This window comes from Grus americana, chromosome 4 (assembly GCF_028858705.1).
Source record: "Grus americana isolate bGruAme1 chromosome 4, bGruAme1.mat, whole genome shotgun sequence".
NCBI lineage: Eukaryota > Metazoa > Chordata > Aves > Gruiformes > Gruidae > Grus > Grus americana.
The window spans coordinates 35,395,945-35,409,478 of record NC_072855.1 but is presented as its reverse complement, the minus strand read 5'-3'; the positions used below and the strand labels follow the sequence as shown (position 1 = coordinate 35,409,478).

Below are 13,534 nucleotides of genomic sequence, written 5' to 3'. Positions count from 1 at the left end.
GCTCCACAGCAGGGTTAGGAAGAGAAGCTGCTCTGGAGTTTTGCCCTTACCTTTCCACCAGCCACAGCCATAATTCAGCACTACTAATGACAACTGTTTCAACTCAACTACACATACCCAAGTCTTTAGTAGAAAAACACCACTGAAATTAGTTTCATGAACTGGCCAGTAAAGATTTGTGGCCCTGATAGAGACTATAACTGATTTAAGAAAAAACACATGGCTCTCTTCTACAGAGAGATGAAGGTGTGAGGGCAAAAAATGACAGATTCACAACACAGAAGATAACTTCATTACATATCAACTTGATTCCCATTGCAGAGAATGCTTGGAGTATTCAGAGTTTTTTGCTTACCTTAAAAAAAAATAAATCCACAAATTACATCTGGATAATCTGAGAAGACTACTAAACAATTACTTTTTTATCATTTCTCCAAACTAAGTTACGGTATGTTGAAATATTTATAGGCATGTTTTCAGCTTTATATCAATGAATTAATTTTCACAGAAATGTTGATATCAACAATTGGGTGCATCTACATACAATGAATAAATGAATCTGTTGAAATGCCTACGGTGTTGAAGTTGTGGAGCTGTTGGCACCACAAATCCAGGCCTACTGACACGACTTGCTCGGGTAGAGAGCATCTGCCTTGTGAGCCTCAAGGTGCCCAGGATAGCAGCAGCCCCACACCGACACATTGATAGACCGGTGTCCCTTCTTGCAGAGAGCCAGAACATGCTGTCAGACAATTATATTGTCTGTATGACTTCCACGCAGCTAGCCAAGGAGATAAAAATGAGAATGGGAGTTGGCTCCCCTTTTGTCTTCAAATACTCTTGTGAATAGGTGAAAGCTTAACACACACACGCACACACACCGTGTTTCCGCTTGTAAGGGAAAACCTAGAAATAGTGTATGTTATGTAGTTTCTAAGTTTTTGAGTTCTCCTCATGTAGTAGTGCGTAAATAAAATGAGAGCATAAGAAAGTGTGTAAAGCTAACTCCGTGCACACAAATCCTACTTTTATTTACAGCTTGAACTGCAGAGGGCAGCAAACAAAAAGAAATGGAGCTCTGAAGTCTGCAAGTTCACTGCTGCCTGGCAGTTCTAGAGAGGACTCTGCATCCCCTGTGCTACCAAGATCAATACACAGGCAACTGATTTTACTTGGCTTTAAGATTCAATTAGAAGAAGTGGTAACGTTTTATGGGCTTACTGAAATAAGAAAAAAGGAGCTGCCATTGCTTGGAAGACTATTCAACAGCTTAATGTCACTTTTAGTTGTAATCTCAAAGGACCAATCCCAAGCCTCTCCTTTTTGTTGTTCTTTTATACTCTTACAAATTCAAATTACAGAAGAAAAACCATTAATTTCTAGTTTAATGAGAGAAGGCTGCTACATGATACTGCAGCTTGAACATACACTCATCTTTTTATATCCACAACAAAGATAATCATCTATCCCTAACCAACCTATCCATTTAATGTTTATTACTAGGTCATCTTTTTTAGGTTTATTATTTCTCACATTCTTTTGACCTACTGAATGAGGATCTGCTGAATAACATTTCCCACTAAATGTTAGTTTTACACTGAATCTCATTTTATTATATTCTTCCCATGTTTCTAATCACATTAATCACAACTGGTTCCAACATAGTACCTACATCAATAAAGGGAATGCTGGTCTTTCAAACCTCACCTCCCCTGTTTATCATCATATAAGGTAGCTGTAAATATCCCTTTTTTTTTTTCCTCCCCAGATCATTTTGTCATCAAAACTGCAATCTTGTAGACATGATTTAATGTCAGGAAAAAATTTTAAGATTTGGATTGTTGGAGAAACTCCCTTGGACGTTTTTGGTTTTGGCAAAACTGATAAAATAAGAACTTCTGGTTCAGATGCTATAAATGTCCATTTTTTACAATATTAATGAACTATATTTTTTATTCCATATTTTGATTAATATTTTCTTTCAGTACCATCAGAACAATTTTTCAGACATTAAAATCTTTTGAGATTATCAGGATGGAAGGCTTAACTCATGCAATACTGACAGAGTTGAGAATTTGGAGTTTTCATCTGAATTTGGAATGAATGCATTGTTTTCAGATCTCAGCTTCCCCCTCCCTCCTCCCCAAAAGTCTTTTGACCAGCTCTGCTGATCATCCTTTAAGAAGTCACAAGTTTTGCTTTCCATATCCCATTTAATGAACACAAGGAAAACAAATGCTTTAGTGAAATCAAATCTTTTTCCTTTTGTAACATGGTCCAAAGGAAGTATCCAAATACATAAAGCTAAACATCATCTTTATCAACAGCAGAAATTCCAGACTGATAAAACTGTGATAGCTCACTTCAACTCACTTTATATCAGTTAATAATGTTGCACCAGTGTCAGCACAACTTTCACCTCTTGTATTCTACATTAATTCCAACCTTTTACAGTGTTGAATCATATAAACAGAAAATCTCTCCATTCTGTCCATGAATATTATTTCCTCAGCTTTTAAAATTTATTCTACAAAGAAGTTTCCTTGTATTTGCTGCAGCTAAGTCTAAACTTCTAGTCTAAGCTTCAGATGACTGTTAATTGTGATCTTGCCCCTGACTGATGCTGCTCAGTAAGTACAATGTGACTACAGCTTTTCTGCATGAAAATATTTTAAGGACCAAACAAAGCTCAAAATGCAACCTCTTGATTGAGAACATAAAAACCAAAATGCCTAAGTAAGTTTAAAAAAAAAAGGATTCAGGCACAGTCAAGCAAAGCTCACTTGTCATTTCATTACTTTGCCAAAACTGAAAAATTGTATTTATGATCACATGCATCAGGACCACAATCCCTATATGAATTTCTTTTTCACATTACATTAGTAGAAAATGTAATTGATTAGAAAAGTGAGGCCATTCTTAAACATCACTGTAATTTTCTTATTTTTAACTTGAATCTGCTGTTATTCTTTGGTATTGGGAAAGCTAGTAAATTATTTCAGTGTGTATAATGCAGCCACGGCAATCAAAAAAGTGCTCAGAGCAAATGCCATCACCTTTTAAATAATATTGTTAAATTCATCTTCACAATAAATACTAAATCCTATTTAGTTATATTGATTAATTTGCAGTTCTTGTAGAAATGCCCATTTCCTCTTTGAATAATGCATCAGTTCTGCAAGAACTTAATTTCACAGAAACACAGCTTAGTATTTTCTAGCTAACAAAAATTATATTCCTGCAAAGACTACAAAAACACAAGGGAAAGGTGCTTAGTACAGGTGTTTCACGCTGTTAACATACTACATAGTCTGGAATTCAATTATTTGCTTAATTTATTTTAAATTAGTAAAATAAATTCTGTGAGCAAGCATGTAATATAGAAGCTAATAATAATCCAGTATTGATTACATAAACCCCTTCTTTAAAACTGGACTCCCTCAACCATTTCAACCTCAAAGTAAAAGACCAAGAAAAGAAAATATTATCATTGATACATAACAGCTTTCCTAAAATAAGAAAATATTGAGATATCACAAAGGTAGATTAGAAATGCTGGGAGAACGTGTCTTTCAGCAAATGAAAAAGTCAGTTAATGGTCATTTTGCATGCATTAAGCATAGCTTTATCAGACATGCTTGTGAAAAATTCCACAATTGCAATCATTATTCAGAAAGCAGTAATAAAGATTTCTAATTACACATTAACGTACACTCCATAATCAGAGAGTAATCGAGGCTGGAAAGGACTTCCAGAGGTCATCTAGTCCAATCTCCTGCTAAAAGCAGGTCTAATCAGATCAGGTTGCTCAGGGCTGTGTCCAGGTGAGCCTTGAACACCTCCAGAAATGGGGATTCCACAGCCTCTCTGAGCAACCTTGACCAGTATTTGACCAAAATCTCCTTGCGTGTAGAATTAGGCACATCCTGAAAATGCAAATAGCTTATTTTTATGTATTAGTTATCAGATATCATACGTGCTGTTACTACTACTGAGTGCTGGAGATGCATATTGATTAGAAAAAGCAGTTGCCATTAATTCACAGTTCTGCTCATCAGCCATTAAGTTTGCACAGTGGTGGTTTGAGTTCTTGGAAATACCAGAAGATCTAAGTTTAGCAAATAAGTCAAACCCAATTTTTCAACACAACCATCAGGAAAGAGTAAAGACAAATTGCTGCAAAATCATATTTGAAAAAGGACCTTCAATATTCATCTAAATAGTTATAATCAATAGTAAATAATTAAAAGATGACTTCTCACCAAACCTTTTACTGTATTACCCATTTCACTTATGTGTCTTACCGGTCTTTCATGTTCAAGGATTGATGACTTTCCCGGCTCATATTCAAAAATACTTCTTGGTTCAGAACGGAACTTGCGGGTATCTACCTTTCTGTCAGGGGGATCCCAGTCATTTCTAAATAACAAATATGAGCAATTGAGTTAATTTACTGTCATAGCCATCTGCTTTACAGCTCTGTGCAAGAGAAACATGCAAACCCAAATGAATTTCAGCATGGTTTCTCTTTCCAGATGTCAGTTGTGAAATGTCTGGCCTAGCATCCCCATGTTTTAACCACTGTATCACCTTAATCTGTTTACAGCAAGTATACTCAGTACAGCAGGAAAAATACTAGAGATGTCCAGCCTATGTGATCACTCATACTTTGTTATAACTAGTAGACCAGTTTAAAAACTTCCCTAAAATACTGTGTCAAAATACCACGTCATGCCTTCTCCAGCTGCAAATTTACTATACTTGTTTTATGCACTATACTAATATAGGCAAGTGGTAAATATTTTTGTTATCACAGAACATGATATTAAGTCCATATTGAAAAAGTTACAAAATTTTCTAAGACAAAAAATGAGGAATAGTTTTAAAAGACAGTGTGAAAACCTAATAGATGCTCTTTATCCTGAACTGCAGTAGAACTGCTCCTGAATGTCCTTGCAAGCAGTATACTGTTTCCTTGGAAATTTGAATAGATTAACCAGAACAAGAATTTGGCAGTTGACTTTGGGACAGAAATTTATCCATTTTCTCTATAATAATAAATCTGCTTTCAATTTAATAGTACTATGCAAAGAATAAAAAGTAACCCCTCTACTACTTTATTTTTTCAGTCATTTACTGTGTTATATTAATAGCTACCCACACATTTTTGGGGGATAGGTAGCTAGTTACTATCACAGTGGGAGCTACCTTCTCATGGCAGTTTTTGTAGTCATTACTTACATTGCATTTGGAAAACTGTAGCTCACACATCTTTTTATTTAGCTCTGTGGCAGATGATCCACTAGTAACTCAAAGAATGGGGGAAAGAAAAGGAGAAATCCTATCAACTACTGCCTGGTATTTACAATCAGAAAGAGCATACACTGATTAAATTCTATCAGTTCTATCGGCCTTTCTGATGTGACTTGGTTTGATGTGACCTGACATAATAAGGCACATGTCACATGCTTTAAAAAAAAAAAAAATCTATGGAGTAGCTTTTGTTTACAGTATCTTTGTGAATGCAATTTCTGAAACACAGACACCTCTATTTATAAAACACCCTACATTTCAAGGGAAGTAGTTCTACATGGCTGTATTGTTTATTTTCACTGAGGAAAAAAATTAGTTTCAGAGCAGAAAAGGTTGTATTTTTTGAGAATGAACAGGAAAATGGAAATGTTCTGATCAAGTTGCATTACACTGCAAGTCACTGAAGAAAAAAGGATGCTACTGAAATTCTGATTCACACTCAGTTCACTTAATTTACAACGGTTAGCCTGTAATCCCTTATGGACTATATTTTTGAGCCCAACTGTTAATGCAAACCATATCTTGCCTCCCAGCTATAAAACTGTGATACATGTGGACCTAAGCCTCTTATGTGAGATTTTAAATACTCTGGCTTTATAGGCAATTAAAAAACCCCCCTCCCATTGGCAGGAAAAGATTGACGAGCTGTAGCTGTCAGCAGCAGGCAAAGCATAACTAACATGTTTGGCATCCCCTGGCCTGAAGAACATAGATTTCCACTGCCTGTCTTATCATGCAGGAGATTAAAGAGAGAGGCTAAACATCCAAATTCAGTGCTGAAGCAGTTATTTTCAAGCTTGACAAAAGGAACTGTAACAGGCCTCAGCGTCTGTGACCAAGGCATTTGGCCTAGCACAGGATGACAATGACTCACATAACTTCAGAGATCAAAGCGAAGCAGATCCACATTTTTGTGCCTTGCTAACAGAATCTACAACTTCTGTATGACTTGCTAACAAAATTCAAACCTCATAGCCTTTCGGAGGCAGCCCAACTCTAACCACTAGCATTTCCCCTTGACAACCTGCCCTCAGCAATGGGAATAGCCGAAATCTGTAACCATTGAGCCATCTCATTTTCCTCTGCAATATCCGTATCTGCTGGATTACCTTTTGGATTGCCACCTACAAATATTTCAAATAGCCATAGTCATAATTTAAAACACTTAGTATGCTCTTTTCTCATATTTTATGCAAACTGCAAATTATTTGAAACTGTTTAATATCATTCAATTTCTACATATAAAAATGTTTACAATGTCCAAGCTGACAAAATGGGCAAATTCTATTTTGTTGCTTGAGTGTAACCAAGAGGGGGGGGCTTGTAGCCACAAATGGAAAAAAAACCCAACCTTTTTCATATACAAAATATATACACATGTACATACACATATACACATAAATGTATAATCACATAATATTATATTAACACGTAGTATTCATGAAGGTAAACACAAAAGAAAAAGCTTTTGGCTTGAGCTAGTAGCTATAGATGTACTGGAGAAAGTATAGGTTGTCTGCAAGGTACTTTACATGTTTTTATCAGAAGGATAAGCATTTCTTTCCTGAGTTATTAAGTATTAACCTCTTCCAGACTGGACTCCAACCACTGGGACATGGTTTTGTGCACCAAGTTTGAAGGTGGAAAAAACATGAGAAATCTAAAATGTCCCTTTAATCTGTAAACATTGCCTTGGTCTACCAAAATGGAGATGGAGATTTAAAAAAAAAAAAAAAAAAAAAAAAAAAAAAAAAGGAGATATAAAGTACTTCTGAGCTCCAGGGAAATGTGAGTTGACTACCACACTCTTACAGTTTTGCTCTTCCTTGAATTTCAATTTGCAACATCATTTAGATCCATTCTCTTTGGTACTGGATACCATAAATATCCTTTCCTACTCAGAGACTAACTATTCAAGACAGCTGCTAGAGGATGGATTGTACTGAAACACCACAAACAGGACAATCCCACTAATGAGAATGAAAATCTTAAATTCTCATGGTGGCATCACTTGTAACAATAAGCGCTTCTTTAGCATGTTGAAGAAATGGTAGCACCAAGCATGATGCCCACACTACTGATGATTACCCCTCATCACCTGACTGTCTCTTGAATGAAGACCTTGAAAGTCATGTTATTCTACAGCTGCTGTTCAATCCTTTGGGATATCCTGTAACTGGATTACTGTCCATACCAAAACCACTCTTTGAGAATATGCTAACTTACTTTTCTGTTGTAGACCTTTCCCTCAGACGATGTGGTGGTACTGGAGGTGGCACATGAGGAGGTGGTAAAGGGGATGAGACCTTAAAGGCATCGGAGCTACTGTCAGAAGCGCTTTTGGACAATGGTCTGTAAGTCTGCGTCTTTACAGCTGGGTGTGCCTGAGCAGAGAAGGATTGGCTGTAGCTACCTAACATAAAACAAAACCAGAAGTAGTCACGGCATGAGAATGAGTTTTAATAAAACACCACATGGAATGCTACAAGAACCCACAGTTACTCAGAAAAGCTGCAAGGTTACAAATATGTGTAAATGCATTTTAAAATGTACATTGCTGTATACTATGTAGCTCATCAGAATACTTTTTATATTTCTATATAAAACTACAAACACACAGGTAAAGTTCAGTAAAGTTAAAATAAATTAATGATTAATTTGAGAAGGGGAGAGGTTAATAGCTGTATGTATCCATCAGAGCTGTCAATGACAACCTGTTATTAATCCCCAGGCTCATCCTGCCTCTCAGTTGTTGTGTTCAGAAGGAGGAGAAGAGGCAGGAAATGCATTTTTTTTTTTTTCATTGTTTCAATAGTTACTGTTAGTCTGGGACAACTGGGCAGTAGCCTATCTTGAAGAGGATCGCAAGAGCCCAAACAGATCTTGAACAACTGACACACAACAAATGCTCTCAGCAGTACGGAAAAAGGCAGTATGAGAGCATGTCGAATGCAATAAACACTGAAATGGAAGAATTTGGAATGGCATTTTTGCACAAGGCACTATGTATGTTGTTTTTCTCCCACATATAGTCTATTCACACTTTCACTTTTGTTCTTGTAAATAATTTACCACAAGGTTATAATCTTCTGAAATACACAACAATTACATATCTGTTAGATGAGTGTGTCTTACTTGCCGCTAAATAATACCAACATCAGTGCCTATAGCAAAAATGAACAAGATCATAAAACAGAGTCATCTTTATTAGGCGCTCTTACTGCATATTTTAAAAAGGTGTTTTCAGTACAACCTTTTTGTCTCCCTATCTATGTAATTAGCATTTGTACTTTCACACAGTAGTTCCCTTTTCATTTTGATAAGGAAAGGCCGCGTTACTCACAATCACTATTGAAAATAAATGCAATGTATTCAGAAATTACAGTATTACAATGTATCCCATCTGCAGTAAGAGGCCCACACCTGCAATTCATTTCTGTGGTAAGAATGAAACCAAAATTAAACTTTGTTTCATTTGGGAAAAAAGGCAGGGAAAAACACCGAGATCAAACAAGATGATAAAAAGTGTTTACATAAGCATTACAAAAGCAAGCACATATAGTTAACCGCTCCTGTTACTTGCTGACATTAACAAAAGACTCATTTTGAAGCGAGGGAATAATTCCTACCAGTACTGTATGCATATGCAGTATTATACATGTCTGTGTCGTCATCTACAAAAAGAAATATACATGTTACTGTAGTGCAATACCTGCCACTTTATCACAGCAACACAGCTTTGCTTTTGCAAATACAAACAGAAGATTGGTAGGCAATCAGGTGCTGTATTTCTTCACCTCATAGGTGTTTTCTGACCCTCTTTTCCCATTATACTTACCATAAGCTATTTTTACCATCTTATTGGTAAAATGGTATCTTCTTGTGGTGTCACCCATATTGTGCACTTACTGGTTAGCACCCAATTGCGTATCATAGCTTTTTGTCTGTTGTTCTCCCTTCCCCAAACTCAGTTTCTTCTTTTTGTCAGCTCTCTTCTACTAGAGACTATGAAGTTGTTGTTCCTACCACAAAAAGCAGCCTCAAATATCTACTATGTGACTAATGTTCAAAATAGATCTTGTAAGCCAAAATTTTCCTGCTTACATTTCTTATTCTCCCACTAATGTTCTGCATGACCATGCTGAACGCAAGCTTTACTTCAGGCGAATAAAGTCTCCTTCCTTCCAGAGGTGTAATGAGCAAAATTGCTGTTTATACAATTTCTTGACATCCTTGGTGACAATCATGATAAAGGGCGTTAACGCTAAAACTAGTAACGTCACCAAAGCTCCATTTCAGCAAAACCAAATAAGACATTCTATGAAAAAAAATGCAATTCAGACAGAAAATGTATGCTCAAAACAGGCTGTTTACTAGCCCATGATGTTCTAACACACGCACTCTCCAAAAGAAAGCTGTAGGAGGTTTACAGTGGCCAATTTCTCGTCCCTTAAACTGGAGATGAGGATCACTTCACTGAGCTCCTCAGTGATGTGGAATCATACTGGTTGCACACCTATTTTAATCACTTTAATTCTTATTTAGTTTTAGTAATAAAATAAATAAAACAATAAATTAGAAATTTTCAGCCTCTAGCAGAGGAAAATAGTGCGCTCTGCAGTAAAATCTATCATCCAATTTACCCATTTGATTTGATTCACTATCTGACACTTGGTGAACAATTGTATTTTCACATAGCAGACCATCAGAATGGGTTTTTTAAATACCACTGAGAACCACCCACCCAAGACATAAGCATACTTACCAGGCTTATGAACCATATGGATTTGCTTGAACATTGTCTTGTACCAATCCTTTGGCCTGTCAACTGTCTAAATAAAATACAGTTTTAAAAAATTAACAAAAAAATAAAAATACCTGTGTGTACAGATCTGTACAAAGTCTATTATGTTTTGTCCCCTATTTAATATAATAATTTTCATACCATCTATTTCAAATGGTGTATTTATGCCTGTCACGTAGGAATTCCTGTAACAAGTTCTGGAAGACACTGAAGACTGAGTCAGTTTTGGACTCTGATCTTGGAGGGTACAATGGTTAGGAACACAGAAATTAGTGCCAGATCAAGAGTTTATCTTCTTAGGGCCCTATATTTGATAATGATGAATGCTAGATACTTTACAGGAAAATAAACACCTCAGCAATTACAAGCGTGTAAGAAGACCTTCTTTTGAACTGCTGGCAATTTCCAACTTAAATTTTATCTTCAAAATGTAATTGTTAAATAATGCAGAAAAACTTTGGAATACTACTGAGAAAAGAATTAAGACAACACTATATTTAAGAGTTACTGTTTGGATTGTAACCAAACAGTATTTCCTTTTATCAGTTTTAAATTCCCCTTCCAGGCAACTTAAACTTATTTTTCTATTTTGAGAAAAGTGAATAAAACATAACCTTTCAATAACCACTCATTAAATTATACTTGTCCTTATTTTTGTAAAATAAGCAATCCCAAAGTTCTCAAACTCTCCTCATACCAACATTTGCTTGTGTTTCTAATTATTTTTATCTCTTACCCTTCTGTATTTTCCCTTTTGCTGCAATTTTTCTTTGAGATAGGATGATAAGATTTCAGAAAAGGAGATAGCACAAAGTCAAACATGTTTATAGTATTATTATCCTTAGGTCCTAAAATTTTACTTGTTCCACAGTAGTCAGAAAAGCAGAAGTTTTAATGCAGATGTACAAAATTATCTTCAAACCCCATGGTGTGCAGGAATAATTCAAAAGACCCCTCTTGATGTGCATTATCTTGCATTAGCTAATACTAAATCTGGAATCACTATGCCCACTCCTCTTTACCATGAAAAGTGAAAATCCACCAATTAATTCTTCTCTATAAAATAACCAACAGATCTGAGTGTGTTCACCTGGCTCCATGCCATCTTTAGTGAATCACACTTTTGCCCTAAATACTTGTTACTGCACATAATTAATCTGTTTTGTTAACAATGGTGAGCTCTCACTGTAAGAGACTAAGCAGAAAATGCTCCCATATTTTGAGGAATCAATACGAGTTCTCATAAAATTGCTACTAAATGGCATTTGAAAAAAAATGCTTAAAAGAAGAGCTGACAGTCAACTGAAGAACTCAGGGATCTGCTGGGGAAGAAAGAAATTTCAGCGCCAAGTTATGTTTTTTACTCAGACCTGCTTGCAAGAAATGAAGGAGATATAGTTTCATATCAAGATCAGGTCCCTTCCCCCACCTACCAACATTCCTGACTTCTGGCAAAGAGAAGATATTCAGAAGAAGATTTGGACCTTTTTAACGTTGTTTCCTAAAAGGTATTAAAATCTATACTAGAGGAACTCTGGTAAGAATAATTTAGCTGGATTTGAAACAAGTATGTAGTTTGATGTGCTAAGATCATGTATGTTCAAAGGTTTATAAGGAAGTCCAGATGGTCTGAAAGAATTCATGCTGATGGGTATAACCTCCATGGTAGTACCTCATTGCCCACAGCGCTACAAACCTGCAATGGTCCCATGATACCACAACTGCCTTTCTGACTGTATTGGGCCAAGAAGAGTCTTCCAATAGAGCTTGCATCAGTGATAGGTGAATAGATTGAAAACAGTGCATAAGTGTTACTGCTATGGCTCTACTGTGTGTCAAGGGACAAAGGTGCATAGGTATCTCTTTGCTGGACCCTCCTTATCAGTCAGGACCTCCACAGATCAACAGGAGGCTTCTACACAGAGATCGGGTATGGAGAAGCTCCCATGTGACCAGAGAAGAAAGTCTGCCCACATCTTTCTGGACGTTTGAACGTTTTTCTCTCATCATCTCCCCCTCAACCCCCACCCTGGGGTTTAAAGCCTGAGCCAATAATTTGGCTTTACATTATAAGCCAGATAAGATTAGTTAAGGAATAGAATAAATTAATTTTAAAATATATTTTCTCAATTTATATTCACTAATCTCACATACTGATATTTGTTTGAGCAATTACCAGTATTCACAACACACCAAGCCATTCGGATGCCATCCTGCTTTGCATACATTATAGTTGTTGCAATTAAATGTTGGAACATGCTATATCATCATATGTAAATGAACAATCAGCCAAATAGCGTGAAGAGGACATAAGAAGTATCTGCAGTTGGTCCTTAGGAGAGTCCATAATCATTGCAGTATTTTAATAATCCATCCGAAAGTATGCAATTAAAGGAGGCATTTATGAATTTCAGTGGACCTTCCGTGGGTTTCCCTTCAAGCTGAAATATTACATCACTACGTATGGAAATCTGGTGGGACTCAAATTTTTTTAATTTTCATTCTTAGTAAATAGAGGCATTTTCAGTCTACAGATTAATTTTGATAGTTACGCATGAAGCAATCATTTTGAATAGTCTAAAACAGCGCAGTCACACTTCTTTCCATTAATCTGTTTTTTCCTCTCCTAAGGCCCTGTCAGTGGCAAACTCCGGTGGTGCCATTTGACTGAATGCTTTTCTGCGTGAACAGCATTTTACCCTTTCTTTTCCAAAGACTTCATTTTTAATGCCTCGGAACTTCACCATCTTTGAGGGCAGGCCTTGGCATGGTAGCAGAACTTAACAATGATCTGAATTTTCAGGCTTCTGACTTGCACTTCTCAGAGCTGGCAGGAGCTCAAGTGGTATGGAGAGAATATGCTAACATGGGATGAAGGTTCTGAGGGAATGGAAAGCTTTATTGGATTCCTTCCCCTCTCAGCAGCTTTGGACAGAGAGGGTTTGCAGGAATAGGAACGGAGAGGAGAGGAGATCACTCTGCTTTCCTTGGCTAGACAGCTGTTGCAAACCATGTTCTGAGAGTAAAGACAGACTTGGAGGAGATACCCACAGCTTGAAAAATCTCTACTCCTGAAAAGCATCCCAAATCTGGAATACGGATACTCCTCAGTTCTTCTTTACAAGCTTACCTTTGGGTAGCAGTGTTTCAGAACACAGTGTGTATATTACCTATCACCCATGAATCTGCATTTACTGCTTTTTTGATAGACTGTTGCCATTTTCATAAAGATGGAAAAATAAGCAACTTTTAAACTTTGCCTGCAATGATAAACTCAATTAATTTGAAAACTTCTTCCTCCCTCCAGATGGAGTGAGACTGAACTTTCTGGGAGAAGACGCCTATTTGGATTGCTCACTGACCTCGGAGAAAGAGCGAGTGATATATCCAACCTTCTACTGTTCATGGGAAATGCAG

At 36.6% G+C, this 13,534-nt stretch overlaps 1 protein-coding gene across 13 annotated transcripts in view; it reads right to left on the bottom strand.

The window, feature by feature from the left end:
- Positions 1 to 13,534, bottom strand: part of SORBS2 (sorbin and SH3 domain containing 2) — a 169,244-nt gene that overhangs the window by 42,386 nt on the left and 113,324 nt on the right. For 12 of the 13 annotated variants that reach the window (XM_054824383.1, XM_054824386.1, XM_054824384.1 and 9 more), the window contains 4 exons: positions 10,079 to 10,145; positions 8,943 to 8,987; positions 7,540 to 7,726; positions 4,305 to 4,419 (listed from right to left, as the gene is read on the bottom strand). In XM_054824383.1, coding sequence (XP_054680358.1) covers positions 4,305 to 4,419; positions 7,540 to 7,726; positions 8,943 to 8,987; positions 10,079 to 10,145 — 414 coding nt within the window. The remainder of the gene's footprint in view (positions 1 to 4,304; positions 4,420 to 7,539; positions 7,727 to 8,942; positions 8,988 to 10,078; positions 10,146 to 13,534) is intronic. The other variant, XM_054824395.1, reaches the window with a different exon arrangement.